The sequence below is a fragment of the Engystomops pustulosus genome, chromosome 11 (assembly GCF_040894005.1).
Source record: "Engystomops pustulosus chromosome 11, aEngPut4.maternal, whole genome shotgun sequence".
Taxonomy (NCBI): Eukaryota; Metazoa; Chordata; class Amphibia; order Anura; family Leptodactylidae; genus Engystomops; species Engystomops pustulosus.
Window position 1 is genome coordinate 87295509 of NC_092421.1, and position 18891 is coordinate 87314399.

The 18891-nt window shown below is 45.5% G+C and overlaps 1 protein-coding gene across 4 annotated transcripts in view; it reads left to right on the plus strand.

Annotated features, from left to right (window-relative positions):
• CRTAC1 (cartilage acidic protein 1) overlaps positions 1–18891 on the plus strand; it is a 503192-nt gene that overhangs the window by 360100 nt on the left and 124201 nt on the right. For all 4 annotated transcript variants that reach the window (XM_072129951.1, XM_072129950.1, XM_072129948.1 and 1 more), the window contains exon 7: positions 4048–4193. In XM_072129951.1, the coding sequence (XP_071986052.1) occupies positions 4048–4193 (146 nt within the window). The remainder of the gene's footprint in view (positions 1–4047; positions 4194–18891) is intronic.

The window sequence follows — 18891 nt, forward strand, 5'->3', positions numbered from 1 at the left end:
TAACACTGGCTGCAGAGAGCACAGAGCACAGCAGTGTGAGGTCTGATTACACATCTCTCCAGGGACAATACATAACACTGGCTGCAGAGAGCACAGAGCACAGCAGTGTGAGGTCTGATTACACATCTCTACAGTGACAGTACCTGACACGGGATGCAAAGTGCAGCAGTTTGAAGACCCGCCCATAGTGCACTTGGAGTATAGATCCATATTTCACAGTCCTGCTGCTGCTAACAACATACACAAAGGTCTGATTACACATCTCCCCAGGAAGAGCAGCAGTTTTGCACAGTCCTTTAAGTCAGATAACAATTCCTAAAAGATAAAATATTATACGTTGGTCATAAAGAATAAAAAAAATGACATGAAGTTAATTTAATTTTTTCCCTTCACCTACAGAATTTTGACTTCCCCATCAATTACATCCCCAACCTGTTCTCCTCTCCTCCGATCCCCTCCCGCAATGAATCAGCCTGACACCGGCCTTGGAATACAGTAACGCCAGACAAACTCCCAATTTTTTTTATTCTTTGTTTTTGGCCTCGTCCCCCCAAAAAATGATATTCATAGAAGCCACTTTGCTTAATTAGATGGAATAAAATGTCAGCCCTGGACTCAAGGCCGTCGGGACGTGTGAGCAGTCAGGCCGCAGAGGGGGAGGGGACAAAGTGACTGATTGAGCAGTCAGGCCGCGCAGAGTCAGGGGGGGGATCATATTTCAGAAAAATATGACGCGTCTTTTCATTAAATTCCCATTTCCCTCGGTAATACGTTTTTTGTGTTATTTGGTGGCGCAATATTTTCTTAGTAGTAAAGCAGAGGGGAAAAAACGGGGATTTCGATGAGTGAGGAGCGGATGAAAGGAAGCGAGATATATGTGAGCGGAAGATGGATGGGGGAGCGAGTGAGGTGGAGGCGCTGTCCGCGTAATTGAAAGTCAGAATGATGGCAAAGGTTTAACAAGAATTGTCATAGGGGCATTTATCACACATACAGATGCGGGAGAGCGCGCGTCCCCATTATTCCGGATAACGGCAGGTGACTTCCCTTCAAGGTGAGGGAACGCGTGTCATGATAGAACCTGATAACATCCATTTTTCTCTCGATTTTCCGCCATTGCCCGATTCCACCTTCGTTCTTTCTCCGAGAATAAAGTGAAATTTTCGGGAGACGTATCAGTCTGCTAACACGTTGCCTCTAAGTCACTTTCCGATCGTCGTGGGTGGAATATTTTGCTTCCCGCTGTCATCCTCACGTGCCAATGTTGATAATTATATATCCCTCTTACGCTTCTAATAGTCAACTAGAGCTGTTAAGTGTCGTTACACATTAGAGAAATTATACCATCTAGGCTTTTGTGATTCTCAATGGTGGATTTAAAGGGGTTGTCCAAGATTTAAAAAACTTGGTGGCATTCAAACAAAAACAGCGCCACCTCTGCTCACTGGTTGGGGAGGGAATTGCAATTCAGTTTTAATACTAAATAAGACACCTCGTGTGATTGGGGCCGTGCTGCTGGTCAATTTGGTGTTGTTTTTGTTCAAATCCGCCCAACCGTTCAAAAGATACGGCCCTCTGAACTTTATACGTGAACTATCTCATATTAGCCAAGGAGGCGGTAACCTTTTAGATTCTCGTGGGCGTGTCTCTTTGTGTTGACGTCCCCATTGACCAGTAAGAACTCATCACTTAAAAACTTTCAGGGGCCATATCTTTTGAACGGGTGGACGGATTTTTGAAAAACGAACACCAAATTGATCAGGGGCACAGCGGCATCACACGAGGCGGGACGTGTAGTGCACGGTGACAGATTCCATTACAATAGACATATCCACGTGTGACAGACACTCTGTCCAGATAGGAGAGAAGACATCTCCTTCTCATGATCAGCAGATATTGTAGTTGTGACCTATTTGGTGACTTAGTGCTTATTGTCCACCTATAAGGAGGATTGTAGATCTAGGGGCGTATCCTGACACTGCTGTGCTCTCTGCTCTCTGCATTGAGCCCCTCCCCTTTTCTCTGTAGTGGAAGGATATGAATGGTTATAGTGGTAAAGCTATTAAAACCTGGAAACAACGCCTCGCGCCACAGTATACATCCCCTGGATACTTTCTAAGCTAAAACCTAAGAGATTACAGATATACAAGATACATGGATCTGAAATAACAAATTCAAGGAACCGGCGAATATTCCATATTCCACTCATAAAATATAGAACTGGGAAAAGATCGGAGCTCCCCGGGACTGGAGTCCTGATTAGAGGAACCTGACACATTGGCATTGTGCCGGAATGTCCTGTACTGAACGTACAATGGAGATTGTGGAAACATCCGGGGAAACTGCCAGGGAACCCGTACAGGTAATAGTTCTGCCCAATCACGGACACATAGGGGCTCATTTACTAAGGGTCCGAACGCTGCACTTTCAGCAGGTTTCCTGAATATTTCCGTTTTGTGACGAATTGCCCCGGGTTTTTGGCGCACGCGATTGTATTTTGCCGCAGTGGCGTCGGCTTACACAGAAATCGGGGGCGTGGCCATCGGACAACCGGATGGATTCGGAAGATCAAGCACTCACATGCACCGGGAAGAAGAAGGTGAACTCCGGCGGACCTCGGCGCAGCAGCAACACCTGGTGGACATCGGGCGCACGGACCTTAGTGAATCCCGGCAGAACCCGAATCCTCGTCGGAGAATGCGCCGCGGGATCGCAACTGGACCAGGTAAGTAACTGTGCCCCAGAGTTATAACTGTAGATGATTATGGACGGGTCATGAACATCACTGATTCGGAACGGATTGACCAACGCGATGACCCCTGTGGTTACGTATCGATACTGTTCTTACAGGAAATCGGGGAGGATTTGCTAATCCAAGACATTGGGGGTCATTTACTAAGGGCCTGATTTGCGTTATCCCGACACGTTACCCGAATATTTCCGATTTGCGCCGATTTTTCCTGAATTGCCCCGGGATTTTGGCGCAAGCGATTGCATGCACCCGACGGAAATCGGGGGGCATGGCCGAACGAAAACCCAACGGATTCGGAAAAAACGCCGCAGTTCCTCCTGGTGGACGTCGGAGGAACTGCTTTGATGAATCCCGGCCGGACCCGAATCCACCGCAGAGAACGCGCCGCTGGATCCCGAATGGACCGGGTAAGTAAATCTGCCCCAATCCCTTTAAGAAATTGGAAATTTGTAAAAACTTCATAAATATTTAAAATGGTTCTCCTGGAGACCTTCGACTGCAGATTGAATGGAGCACCAGAGTACAAATGACTTCTCCATCCTTACAGGGGGAGCTAAGACCCCATTCTAAGGATTAGAGGGGTACTGCCATTCGGACCTCCATGATCAGCATGTTTTCACGTACTCTGTCCTTACCTTAGAAAACGAGTGAAGGCTCATTTGCCCGAGTCGTCTAACGACCTCATGAGAACAAGAATGAAATAATTCACTTGATGCAGTTGTTGTCCTCTCTTAGGTCAGGTATGATCTATGGAGACTTGTTAACAGGGTCTTCACACCTCAAGGTGTTTTTGGTAAGCAATTTAAAGGAACCCTCCAGTCAAAGCTAAGTCTTTGAATAATCCATGGTGCAGGGCCGGAGGGGAGGAGCAGGACTCATTCTCATCGGATTCCTAGAACCTTTTAGTCCTGCTCCTCCCTTCATGTCCTGGACAAGGAATAATTTAATGAATCAGCTTTGGCCGGTATGTTCCTTCATTGGGATGTGGCTGGGACCACCCTATAGACTCCAGTGACGCCTAGATGACATGTGACCCCAACAGTCACTCACAGGGCACAGAGGTGGAGCTAATTATTGACTGCAGAAGTCACATGTTTTCTTGCCGTGATATCAATGGAGTCTAGCAGAGGACCATCGGAGAGGTGGAGAAGGGTGAGAAGGTTATTACGACTTTTAATTGTTAGATCCTATTGTAAGTTCTTTTGATGTTTTTTGGACAAACCCTTTAAGACTTTTCATTAACATCTGAATTTGATACCATATTAGTATATAAAACCTTGTGCTTTGTCTCCCAGGTGTGGATGACGCCTACCAGCACGGCCGGGGTGTGGCTCTCGCTGACTTCAATAGGGATGGAAAAGTAGACATTGTATATGGAAACTGGAATGGACCTCATCGACTGTTTCTACAGATGAACTCCAATGGGAAAGCTCGATTCAGGGTAAGAACATCCTCAGATATCTTTACAATGTCTTGGTTTTGGTTTTCTTGTGCAATGCAGCTGGCTGGGTGTTGGGACCTCCGTAGTCCTCTGCACCGCTCATGTTTCCGAGCAGAGGGTCAGTTTATTCTGAGAATCTTAAAGGGGTTTCCCATCTGGGCATTTACATTTAATTAAATTCATTTGCCATATGTAAACATTTAATCAATTGGATGTTATTAAAAAAAATGTTCCTGTGTGAAGATAATTTCCTATAAATGTAGTCATTCTGTCCCTTAGAAACCAGATGGCTTCCTCAGATACGACCATGTCACACCCTGGGAGCGGTGGCGAGACATGCGCTATTGAGCCCTGCCGGACCACCAGGATTCAGCGATCATTACCACAGGACGGCTGTGGGACTTTCAGTAACTCCAGGACATTTTATATACAAAAACTTTTTGTTTCTTTGTGCAATCCCTCCAGCAGAGGTGGTCGTATCCAAGGAAGCTATCTTGTTTCTAAGGGACAACATGACTATATTAATGAGAAATTTTCTTCACACAGGAACATTTTTTTTAATAACATCCAATTGAAGAAATGTTTACATATGGCAGATTAATGAAACTGAATGTGAGTGCCCTGACGAGAGGAGAATACCCCTTTAAGCAGTTAGACCACAACCAATCAATGAGATACAAATTCCATTACTTAATGGTCTCCAAGTTTGGGTTCTCCCATCGTTGTAACATTAACCCCTCCCACATTGAAAGTTCTAGATTAGTCTTTCACCAACCTGTCATTCTCCAGCTGCTGGATTTGTTACTCTGACATTGTCACATTGAAGATGTTCTGGATAAGAGTTCTACACCCGGCTACTTACCTGCTGTATTGAGCTCCCCCTTTCATATACTAGTAACGTTCTAGATTAGTGCTAGTTTAGTGCCTGTCATCCTGTAGTTGCTGAGAGTCGTTACTCTGACATTGTTACATTGATGGTGTTCTAGATAAGAGGTCTCCAACCTGTTGCTTTCCACCAGTTGAAATACTAGTAATGTTCTAGATCAGTGAGCTTCATGCGGTGAATATCCAGCTGCTCTGAGACCACAATTCCCACTTTGACATATAGGTGATATTCTAGATAAGAGGTCTCTAACCTCTGGTACTCCAACTACAACTCTCACTATAGTATAGTATATCCCACTTTGATATACAGGCGGTCCCCTACTTAAGGACACCCGACTTACAGACAACCCATAGTTACAGACGGATCCCTCTGCCCACTGTGACCTCTGTTGAAGCTCTCTGGATGCTTTACTATAGTCCCAGACTGCAATGATCAGCTGTAAGGTGTCTGTAATGAAGCTTTATTGATAATTCTTGGTCCAATTACACCAAAAATTTTGAAACTCCAATTGTCACTGGGGCAAAAGAAAAAAAATTGTCTAGAACTTCCATTATAAAATATACAGTTTCGACTTACATACAAATTCAACTTAAGAACAAACCTCCAGACCCTATCTTGTATGTAACCCGGGGACTGCCTGTACTAGTAAATATTCTAGATTAGTGATCTTCAGTCTGTTAATCTCAAGGTTTTAAGGAACTAAAATTCCCACTTTGACACATTGATGTTGTTCTAGATTAGTGGTCTCCAACGTGTGGTTCTCCAGCTCTTAGATACTACAACTTCCACGAATGATATTGTAAATTATTGTTCTTCAACTCATAGGTCATTAGATTTTGTTAGGATTTGTTCTCTCAAAGACACCTCTGATGTTCTAGAGCAGTCGTCTACTGTTCTCCAGCTTTTGTGAAACAAGAAAATTGTTCTACATGTTTTGTCCTCAGCAGGAACATAACCCTGGACCTAATGAGCAGCAAACATCAATATGAGGTTTCAAGACTGACCCAAAATCTGATTCTATAACCTTCTTCATGTCTGGTGTGTTCTGAGAGTAGTTCCGGTTCTTCTTAAGTCTGTCTATATTATTGTTCTGAGAAGCTTCCACTTTACAGGAAATATGGGGCTACTCAGAGCTAAGACTTATGGTCTGATATTGTGGCTCGTGGTTCGGGAAAAGTGTCAAAAAATTGAATTGAACTGAGTCGCCATTTCTGATAGTGATCATATAACCCTACTCAGAACTTGTATGGTCTGAGCATGAATCTGGTTCCCCTTGTTTCGGTAGTCAACCTGAGAAGCTTCAAATTTACAATTAAAGGGGTTGTCTAGGAATAATAATCGATGACCTAGTTGCAGGATAGACAATCAACGCCCCCTATACCAATCATCTTTTCTTTCCAAAATAAACAGTGCATGGGATGGAAGACGTAAGCACCATAACCACTATAGTGGCCAGAAACCGTAACTACAGCCTTGGCACCGGTTCACTTCTATGACTTCTGGCCACTACATTGGACATGGGCCCAACAGCTTCTGATATTGGGGCACATTTACTTACCTGGTCCAGTCGTGTTCCAGCGGTGCGTTGTCCGACGAGGATTCGGGTTCTGCCGGGATTCACTAATTCGTGCGCCCGATATCCAGCAGGTGTCGCTGCTGCGCCGAGATCCGCCGGAGTTCACCTTCTTCGTCCTCCCGGTGCATGTAAGTGCGTGATCTTGCGACACAAATGGTTTTTAAAATCCTGCGGTTTTTCCAAATCCGTTGGGTTGTCCGATATCCACGCCACCCGATTTCTGTCGTGTGAAAGCCGGCGCCGATGCGACACAATCCGATCGCGTGCGGCAAAATCCCGGGGCAATTCGGTGCAAAACGGAAATATTCAGGAAACCCGACGAGAGTGCGGGTTCGGACCCTTAGTAAATGAGCCCCATTGTGTCTTATGTTTATTGTAATTGGAACGGCTGATTGGTGCGGGGGCGGTGGTTGTGGACATAGCATTTAGCCACTAGAGGCCACTGCTTTTTTTGCTGAACAGCCCCTTTAAGAGGAAATCTGCAGCTAAGAAGAGCTGGAAGCTTGGTCTGATATCTCCTAGTTCTGGCCTGTGGTTTGGCTTTTGTGTTCTGGATTGTCCGTGTTTGTGATTTAACGCTCGGCAGCGCTGCAATGTGTGTGTGGGGTATAAAACCCAGAAATAATTATGTTCCAGTGATCACAATGGGCTGTCAGGAAGCCGCTTCACAGCCAGCGAATAAGAATAATTTATAAGTGTCTGACTGATCAGCTGCTTTGTTCCGGTTAACTTCGCCCTATTGCGCAGCGCGGGAAATAAAAGCTTCCTATCCGGGACTGAAACATTCCAATTATAGTTATCAGCATATTTTAGTAAACAGAGATCACCGAGGATTTAATGCTGCGAGATATATTTCGAGATTTATGGCGTCTCGCTCTTCCCGCTGATTTATAACGCAGCTTTGTAAAACAAACTTTTCCGCCGTGTTTCCGGCCTCTCGCGAGCTGTTTGCATGGGAAATGGAATCATTTCCATATAAAAGCGCTGATACAGTCGCCAGGTTGTTGCGCCGTCGTTTATCAGATGAATTCGGAAGCGTCCGCGACATAAACTGACCCTGGCGTAACTCCGACGGTTCCTCATTTTAAAGTTGTCGCCCAAATAATAATGAATAAATGTAAATTACTGCTAATCTTGGACATTTTTGATATTTTTTTATCATAAACTTATTTATTATTTTGGGAAATATGGAAAATATATGTAACATTTTTGGCAATCAGAGGGCGCATCATCTACATACAGGCAGTCCCGGGGTTACGTACAAGATGGGTTCTGTAGGTTTGTTCTTAAGTTGAATTTGTATGTAAGTCGGAACTGTATGTTTTATAATTGTAGCGTCAGAAAAAAAAATGTTTTGGTCTTTGTGGCAATTGGAATTTAAAACTTTTGGGTTCTCATAAAAACCAGGATTAACAATAAATCTTAAGTGTAGACGCCTGTGATAACTGTTACAGTGGATCATTGCAGCCTAGGACTAAAGTGCAGTAAATTACCAACAATCAGAGGACTGTTTGTAATTAGGGGTCGTCTGTAAGTTGGGTGTTCTTAAGTAGGGGGAGTTGGTATCATCTTATGAGGGTGAGTTGGGAGCACAGTATGAAGCAGAGCATCAAGCAGAGTATGTGGAGCAAGTGGACACTTTGGGGCACATTTACTTACCCGGTCCAGTCGCGATCCCGCGGTGCGTTCTCCAACGAGGATTCGGGTTCTGCCGGGATTCACTAAGATTGTGCGCCCGATATCCAGCAGGTGTCGCTGCTGCGTCAAGGTCCGCCGGAGTTCATCTATTTCTTCCTGGTGCATGTAAGTGATTGATCTTACGACACTTTTTGTTTTTTAAATTCAGCGTTTTTTCCAAATCCGTCAGGTTGTCCGACGGCCATGCCCCCCAATTTCTGTTGCGTGAAAGCCGGCAGCGATGTACCAAAATCCGATCACATGCGCCAAAATCCCGGGGGAATTCAGGGCACATCGGAAATCGCCGGGAGACCCAACGAAAGTGCGCATTTCGGACCCTTAGTAAATGAGCCCCATTATTTGGGGGACACAATATGAGAGCAAACTGGGAGAATAGTAAAGAAGGGGGTTAGGGTCAAAGCATTTCCTGCGACATACAAAGTTTCATCTCCACAAAAGTTAGAAGCATGACAGAATCTGTCAGGAACTTTTACTATGCAAATCTGCAGCCCTGGGGAGCTGTGTAGTCATAACTCTATGTATGTGTTAGTAGCAGCAGGACTGTAAAAATGCAGTGTATTCCAGTATTATAGCTGGTTTGTGAGATTTCCTCTCGGCACTGCTCCGCTATGCACCTTTACTATGGGTCATGGCTGTAGCAGGTTTCTGTTTAGAAGCATTTTCTTCGTAGTCCAAATCCAGCTACTTTCCTGGAATGTAAATCGCTGTTTTACAGTTCTGTCGACTCAAAGGTGTGATTACCCCTCAAGTACGGCCTCAAAGCAATACTCAGTGATACTGCACTCCCTTTAAAAATAAAGGGGCATTGTGTGTTAGAATTAGTTTTTACATTTCCGAAATCTTCCATAATTCCGGGATTGTCGCACCACCGACGCCGGGTAAAGCTTTTATGAAATGACGTGTGAACATGTTTTAACACATCTTTGAGCAGGAATATAAACTACTATACTCCAGAGAAACACTTGGAGAATTGCGAGTGATTACGGCTTCTTGTCTTTTGTGCTTTTCTCCGTGAGCTGCAAAATCCAATGGAAAAGATCCATCCCAGTCCATATTTACCGGCTCCTCCCATCTCAGTGTGCATCATTTATTTTGCATCTATAAACTTGCGAATGAGACCAATTTCATTATTATTCTACTGTGTGTACACTGTTTTTGTATTTTATGGCACTTTCAAAAATGTACAGTATCACAGATTTTGGGGTGGATAAATGTGTGAATTTTTTATTTATCTCAATCATTGCTGTTGATGAGCTATAGAGTATAGTAAGCAGTTCCACTTGGCGATTAGGATGCTGTGTACAATCTGCTCAGCTCCTCCTGCTCTATAACATGCTGCCTGCAGATAGGACAATATGTACAATCTGCTCAGCTCCTCCTGCTCTATAACATGCTGCCTGCAGATAGGGCACTATGTACAGTCTGATCAGCTCCTCCTGCTCTATAACATGCTGCCTGCAGATAGGACACTATGTACAATCTGCTCAGCTCCTCCTGCTCTATAACATGCTGCCTGCTGATAGGGCACTATGTACAATGTACTCAGCTTCTCCTGCTCAATAACATGCTGCCTGCAGATAGGACACTATGTACAATCTGCTTATCTCCTCCTGCTCTGTAACATGCTGCCTGCAGATAGGACACTATGTACAATCCACTCAGCTCCTTGTGCTCTATAACATGCTGCCTGCAGATAGGACACTATGTACAATCCACTCAGCTCCTCGTGCTCTATAACATGCTGCCTGCAGATAGGACACCATGTACAATCTGCTCAGCTCCTCCTGCTCTATAACATGCTGCCTGCAGATAGGACACTATGTACAATCTGCTTATCTCCTCCTGCTCTGTAACATGCTGCCTGCAGATAGGTCACGATATAAAATCAGCTCAGCTCCTCCTGCTCTATAACATGCTCCCTGCAGATAGGACACTATGTACAATCTGCTCAGCTCCTCCAACTCTATAACATGCTGCCTGCAGATACAACACTATGTACAAACTGCTTAGCTCTTCCCGCTATATAACATGCTGCCTGCAGATAGGACACTATGTACAATCTGCTCAGCACCTCCTGCTCTATAACATGCTGCCTGCAGATAGGACACTATGTACAATCTGCTCAGCTCTTCCTGCTCTATAAAATGCTGCCTGCAGATAGGACACTATGTACAAACTGCTCAGCTCTTCCCGCTCTATAACCTACTGCCTGCAGATATGACACTATGTACAATCTGCTCAGCTCCTCCTGCTCTATAACATGCTGCCTGCAGATAGGACACTACGTACAGTATGCTCAGCACCTCCTGCTCTATAACATGCTGCCTGCAGATAGGACACAATGTACAATCTGCTCAGCTCCTCCTGCTCTATAACATGCTGCCTGCAGATAGGACACTATGTACAATCTGCTAAGCTCCTCCTTCCCTATAACATGCAGCCTGCAGATAGGACACTATGTACAATCTGCTCAGTTCCTTCTGTTCTATAACATGCTGCCTGCAGATAGGACACTATGTACAATCTGCTAAGCTCCTCCTTCCCTATAACATGCAGCCTGCAGATAGCACACTATGTACAATCTGCTCAGTTCCTTCTGCTCTATAACATGCTGCCTGCAGATAGGTCACGATATAAAATCAGCTCAGCTCCTCCTGCTCTATAACATGCTCCCTGCAGATAGGACACTATGTACAATCTGCTCAGCTCCTCCTGCTCTATAACATGCTGCCTGCAGAAAGGACACTATATATAATCTGCTCAGCTCCTCCTGGTCTATAACATGCTGCCTGCAGATAGGACACTATGTACAATCTGCTCAGCTCCTCCAGCTCTATAACATGCTGCCTGCAGATACAACACTATGTACAAACTGCTCAGCTCTTCCCGCTCTATAACATGCTGCCTGCAGATAGGACACAATGTACAATCTGCTCAGCTCTTCCTGCTCTATAACATTCTGCCTGCAGATAGGACACTATGTACAATCTGCTCAGCTCTTCCTGCTCTATAACATGCTGCCTGCAGATAGGACACTATGTACAAACTGCTCAGCTCTTCCCGCTCTATAACCTACTGCCTGCAGATAGGACACTATGTACAATCTGCTCAGCTCCTCCTGCTCTATAACATGCTGCCTGCAGATAGGACACTACGTACAGTATGCTCAGCACCTCCTGCTCTATAACATGCTGCCTGCAGATAGGACACAATGTACAATCTGCTCAGCTCCTCCTGCTCTATAACATGCTGCCTGCAGATAGGACACTATGTACAATCTGCTAAGCTCCTCCTTCCCTATAACATGCAGCCTGCAGATAGGACACTATGTACAATCTGCTCAGTTCCTCCTGTTCTATAACATGCTGCCTGCAGATAGGACACTATGTACAATCTACTCATCTCCTCCTGTTCTATAACATGCTTCCTGTAGATAGGACATTATGTACAATCTGCTCAGCTCCTCCTGCTCTATAACATGCTGCCTGCAGATAGGACACTATGTACAATCTGCTCAGCTCCTCCTGCTCTATAACATGCTGCCTGCAGATAGGGCACTATGTACAGTCTGATCAGCTCCTCCTGCTCTATAACATGCTGCCTGCAGATACAACACTATGTACAAACTGCTCAGCTCTTCCCGCTCTATAACATGCTGCCTGCAGATAGGACACTATGTACAATCTGCTTATCTCCTCCTGCTCTGTAACATGCTGCCTGCAGATAGGACACTATGTACAATCCACTCAGCTCCTTGTGCTCTATAACATGCTGCCTGCAGATAGGACACTATGTACAATCCACTCAGCTCCTCGTGCTCTATAACATGCTGCCTGCAGATAGGACACCATATACAATCTGCTCAGCTCCTCCTGCTCTATAACATGCAGCCTGCAGATAGGACACTATGTACAATCTGCTTATCTCCTCCTGCTCTGTAACATGCTGCCTGCAGATAGGTCACGATATAAAATCAGCTCAGCTCCTCCTGCTCTATAACATGCTCCCTGCAGATAGGACACTATGTACAATCTGTTCAGCTCCTCCAGCTCTATAACATGCTGCCTGCAGATACAACACTATGTACAAACTGCTCAGCTCTTCCCGCTCTATAACATGCTGCCTGCAGATAGGACACAATGTACAATCTGCTCAGCTCTTCCTGCTCTATAACATTCTGCCTGCAGATAGGACACTATGTACAATCTGCTCAGCTCTTCCTGCTCTATAACATGCTGCCTGCAGATAGGACACTATGTACAATGTGCTCAGCTCCTCCTGCTCTATAACATGCTGCCTGCAGATACAACACTATGTACAAACTGCTTAGCTCTTCCCGCTCTATAACCTACTGCCTGCAGATAGGACACTATGTACAATCTGCTCAGCTCCTCCTGCTCTATAACATGCTGCCTGCAGATAGGACACTACGTACAGTATGCTCAGCACCTCCTGCTCTATAACATGCTGCCTGCAGATAGGACACAATGTACAATCTGCTCAGCTCCTCCTGCTCTATAACATGCTGCCTGCAGATAGGACACTATGTACAATCTGCTAAGCTCCTCCTTCCCTATAACATGCAGCCTGCAGATAGGACACTATGTGCAATCTGCTCAGCTCCTCCTGCTCTATAACATGCTGCCTGCAGATAGGGCACTATGTACAATCTGCTCAGATCCTCCTGCTCTATAACATGCTGTCTGCAGATAGTACACTATGTACAATCTGCTCAGCTCCTCCTGCTCTATAACATGCAGCCTGCAGATAGGACACTATGTACAATCTGCTCAGCTCCTCCAGCTCTATAACATGCTGCCTGCAGATAGGACACTATGTACAAACTGCTCAGCTCTTCCCGCTCTATAACATGCTGCCTGCAGATAGGACACAATGTACAATCTGCTCAGCTCTTCCTGCTCTATAACATTCTGCCTGCAGATAGGACACTATGTACAATCTGCTCAGCTCTTCCTGCTCTATAACATGCTGCCTGCAGATAGGACACTATGTACAATCTGCTCAGCTCCTCCTGCTCTATAACATGCTACCTGCAGATAGGTAATTATGTACAATCTGCTCAGCTCCTCCTGCTCTATAATATGCTGCCTGCAGATAGGACACTATGTACAATCTGCTCTGCTCCTCCTGCTCTATAACCTACTGCCTGCAGATAGGACACTATGTACAATCTGCTCAGCTCCTCCTGCTCTATAACATGCTGCCTGCAGATAGGACACTACGTACAGTATGCTCAGCACCTCCTGCTCTATAACATGCTGCCTGCAGATAGGACACAATGTACAATCTGCTCAGCTCCTCCTGCTCTATAACATGCTGCCTGCAGATAGGACACTATGTACAATCTGCTCAGCTCCTCCTGCTCTATAACATGCTGCCTGCAGATACGACACTATGTACAATCTGCTAAGCTCCTCCTGTTCTATAACATGCAGCCTGCAGATAGGACACTATGTACAATCTACTCAGCTCCTCCTGTTCTATAACATGCTTCCTGTAGATAGGACATTATGTACAATCTGCTCAGCTCCTCCTGCTCTATAACATGCAGCCTGCAGATAGGACACTATGTACAATCTGCTCAGCTCTTTCTGCTCTATAACATGCAGCCTGCAGATAGGACACTATGTACAATCTGCTCAGCTCCTCCTGCTCTATAACATGCTGCCTGCAGATAGGACACTATGTACAATCTGCTAAGCTCCTCCTTCCCTATAACATGCAGCCTGCAGATAGGACACTATGTACAATCTGCTCAGTTCCTCCTGTTCTATAACATGCTGCCTGCAGATAGGACACTATGTACAATCTACTCAGCTCCTCCTGTTCTATAACATGCTTCCTGTAGATAGGACATTATGTACAATGTGCTCAGTTCCTCCTGCTCTATAACATGCAGCCTGCAGATAGGACATTATGTACAATCTGCTCAGCTCCTCCTGCTCTATAACATGCAGCCTGCAGATAGGACACTATGTACAATCTGCTCAGCTCTTCCTGCTCTATAACATGCAGCCTGCAGATAGGACACTATGTACAATCTACTCAGCTCCTCCTGTTCTATAACATGCTGCCTGCAGATAGGACACTATATACAATCTGCTCAGATCCTCCTGCTCTATAACATGCTGTCTGCAGATAGTACACTATGTACAATCTGCTCAGCTCCTCCTGCTCTATAACATGCAGCCTGCAGATAGGACACTATGTACAATCTGCTCAGCTCTTCCTGCTCTGTAACATGCTGCCTGCAGATAGGACACTATGTACAATCTGCTAAGCTCCTCCTGCTCTATAACATGCTGCCTGCAGATAGGACACTATGTACAATCTGCTCAGCTCCTCCTGCTCTATAACATACAGCCTGCAGAAAGGACACTATATACAATCTGCTCAGCTCCTCCTGCTCTATAACATGCTGCCTGCTGATAGGACACTATGTACAATCTACTCAGCTCCTCCTGTTCTATAACCAGCTTCCTGTAGATAGGACATTATGTACAATCTGCTCAGCTCCTCCTGCTCTATAACATGCTGCCTGCAGATACGACACTATGTACAAACTGCTCAGCTCTTCCTGCTCTATAACATGCTGCCTGCAGATAGGACACTATGTACAAACTGCTCAGCTCTTCCTGCTCTATAACATGCTGCCTGCAGATAGGACACTATGTACAATCTGCTCAGATCCTCCTGCTCTATAACATGCTGCCTACAGATAGGACACTATGTACAATCTGCTCATCTCCTCCTGTTCTATAACATGCTGCCTGCAGATAGGACACTATGCACAATCTGCTCAGCTCCTCCTGCTCTATAACATGCTGCCTGCAGATAGGACACTATGTACAATCTGCTCAGCTCCTCCTGCTCTATAACATGCTGCCTGCAGATACGACACTATGTACAATCTGCTAAGCTCCTCCTGTTCTATAACATGCAGCCTGCAGATAGGACACTATGTACAATCTACTCAGCTCCTCCTGTTCTATAACATGCTTCCTGTAGATAGGACATTATGTACAATCTGCTCAGCTCCTCCTGCTCTATAACATGCAGCCTGCAGATAGGACACTATGTACAATCTGCTCAGCTCTTTCTGCTCTATAACATGCAGCCTGCAGATAGGACACTATGTACAATCTGCTCAGCTCCTCCTGCTCTATAACATGCTGCCTGCAGATAGGACACTATGTACAATCTGCTAAGCTCCTCCTTCCCTATAACATGCAGCCTGCAGATAGGACACTATGTACAATCTGCTCAGTTCCTCCTGTTCTATAACATGCTGCCTGGAGATAGGACACTATGTACAATCTACTCAGCTCCTCCTGTTCTATAACATGCTTCCTGTAGATAGGACATTATGTACAATGTGCTCAGTTCCTCCTGCTCTATAACATGCAGCCTGCAGATAGGACATTATGTACAATCTGCTCAGCTCCTCCTGCTCTATAACATGCAGCCTGCAGATAGGACACTATGTACAATCTGCTCAGCTCTTCCTGCTCTATAACATGCAGCCTGCAGATAGGACACTATGTACAATCTACTCAGCTCCTCCTGTTCTATAACATGCTGCCTGCAGATAGGACACTATATACAATCTGCTCAGATCCTCCTGCTCTATAACATGCTGTCTGCAGATAGTACACTATGTACAATCTGCTCAGCTCCTCCTGCTCTATAACATGCAGCCTGCAGATAGGACACTATGTACAATCTGCTCAGCTCTTCCTGCTCTGTAACATGCTGCCTGCAGATAGGACACTATGTACAATCTGCTAAGCTCCTCCTGCTCTATAACATGCTGCCTGCAGATAGGACACTATGTACAATCTGCTCAGCTCCTCCTGCTCTATAACATACAGCCTGCAGAAAGGACACTATATACAATCTGCTCAGCTCCTCCTGCTCTATAACATGCTGCCTGCTGATAGGACACTATGTACAATCTACTCAGCTCCTCCTGTTCTATAACCAGCTTCCTGTAGATAGGACATTATGTACAATCTGCTCAGCTCCTCCTGCTCTATAACATGCTGCCTGCAGATACGACACTATGTACAAACTGCTCAGCTCTTCCTGCTCTATAACATGCTGCCTGCAGATAGGACACTATGTACAAACTGCTCAGCTCTTCCTGCTCTATAACATGCTGCCTGCAGATAGGACACTATGTACAATCTGCTCAGATCCTCCTGCTCTATAACATGCTGCCTACAGATAGGACACTATGTACAATCTGCTCATCTCCTCCTGTTCTATAACATGCTGCCTGCAGATAGGACACTATGCACAATCTGCTCAGCTCCTCCTGCTCTATAACATGCTGCCTGCAGATAGGACACTATGTACAATCTGCTCAGCTCCTCCTGCTCTATAACATTTAGCCTGCAGATGGGGCACTATGTACAATCTGCTCAGCTCCTCCTGCTCTATAACATGCTGCCTGCAGATAGGACACTATGTACAATCTGCTCAGATCCTCCTGCTCTATAACATGCTGCCTACAGATAGGACACTATGTACAATCTGCTCATCTCCTCCTGTTCTATAACATGCTGCCTGCAGATAGGACACTATGCACAATCTGCTCAGCTCCTCCTGCTCTATAACATGCTGCCTGCAGATAGGACACTATGTACAATCTGCTCAGCTCCTCCTGCTCTATAACATTTAGCCTGCAGATGGGGCACTATGTACAATCTGCTCAGCTCCTCCTGCTCTATAACATGCTGCCTGCAGATAGGACACTATGTACAATCTGCTCAGCTCCTCCTGCTCTATAACATGCTGCCTGCAGATAGGACACTGTGCAAAACGATGAGGAATTTAATCATTGTAAGAAAATGTTATTTTTTGGGGTCAGACTTTTCTGTTGCTGTTCTGACAATATTCTCTTCCTCTTATATGAAGCCGTAACACGCTGAGCAATGTGCACACTTGGCCTTCGCTACTCTCCCAGTAATGATGAGATCTGGACAGGAGAGTCACGTATTGTAACTAGAATTTACTGCGAGACTCTGCGATTGCTGAAGGTGTAATTATTACAGTGACCTTTGTGGCCACAACAAATCTCCGCATCGTGTTATCTCAGCGATAGAGAAGAGCCGGCGGCGGGCAGAACCTTCCGGACCTCATCCAGGAGAGGAGGACGCGGCGCTGGATGTGAGGGAAAGGGAAACAAAATAATTAGAGATGAGCGAACACTAAAATGCTCGGGTACTCGTTATTCGAGACGAACTTTTCCCGATGCTCGAGTGCTCGTCTCGAATAACGAACCCCATTGAAGTCAATGGGAGACTCGAGCATTTTTCAAGGGGACCAAGGCTCTGCACAGGGAAGCTTGGCCAAACACCTGGGAACCTCAGAAAAGGATGGAAACACCACGGAAATGGACAGGAAACAGCAGGGGCAGCATGCATGGATGCCTCTGAGGCTGCCTAATCGCACCATTATGCCAAAATTATGGGCAACAGCATGGCCATGACAGAGTGACAGAATGAAGCTAGATAGCATCTAAAACATCCAATAATTGACCCTGACACTATAGGGGACGGCATGCAGAGGTAGCGGCAGCAGCGGCAGGCTAGAGAGTGGCATGGCGACATACCCTAAATGGACTCAGGCTTCAAACCAATGGGTGGCAGAGAGGAACCAAAGGAGGTGAGCAAGAAGCGCTCAAATAATATCGCTACATGATAAAAGTTTGCCAGTATATTTTGTGGATTACACAGCAGGGTGGCGACAAAGTTAACATGGAAGCCATGAAAACAACCCAAAATTCTGCCTGACACAGCTCGTTTGATAAGGGGACCATGTATGGAGGCAGTGAACTAGTAGTAGATTAAAGGTGCTGCAGTTAAAACTATGTTAGTTGGATCTTGGCATGGAGCTGGCGCTCCGCTGCCAGGCGAGCTTTCGCCAATCCAAGCCCCTGTCTCTAGGCTACTCCCCAAACAGCACTTCTAAGAACCTTTTGTATAAGATCAAGTGTAGTAGCGTTCTTATAAGTTTAGGATATGGCGGGTGAGGGGAATGTAAACAGATGCGCAAGAAGCGCTGAAATAATATCCCTAAATGGTAAAAGTTTGCCAGTATATTTTGTGGATAACACAGCAGGGTGGCGACAAAGTTAACAACTTTGATGTGGAATCCATGAAAACAACCCAAATTTCTGCCTGACACACCTCGTTTGATAAAGGGACGATGTATGGAGGCAGCTATATGGACGACTTTTGGAGGTAGCAATGGAGACAACGTGTGGAGGCTGCTATGGAGACAATTTAATTTGGATAGTGCCTGTATGTGGCAGTCCCAAACATTTTTCAAACCAGAGGAGCAGGTAGGTGGCCCTGCAGTAAAATGGAATAGATTGAGTGCCTGTATGTGGCAGTCCCAAAAATGTTTCAAACCAGAGGAGCAGGTAGGTGGCCCTCCAGTAAAATGGAATAGATTGAGTGCCTGTATGTGGCAGTCCCAAAAATTGTTCAAACCAGAGGAGCAGGTAGGTG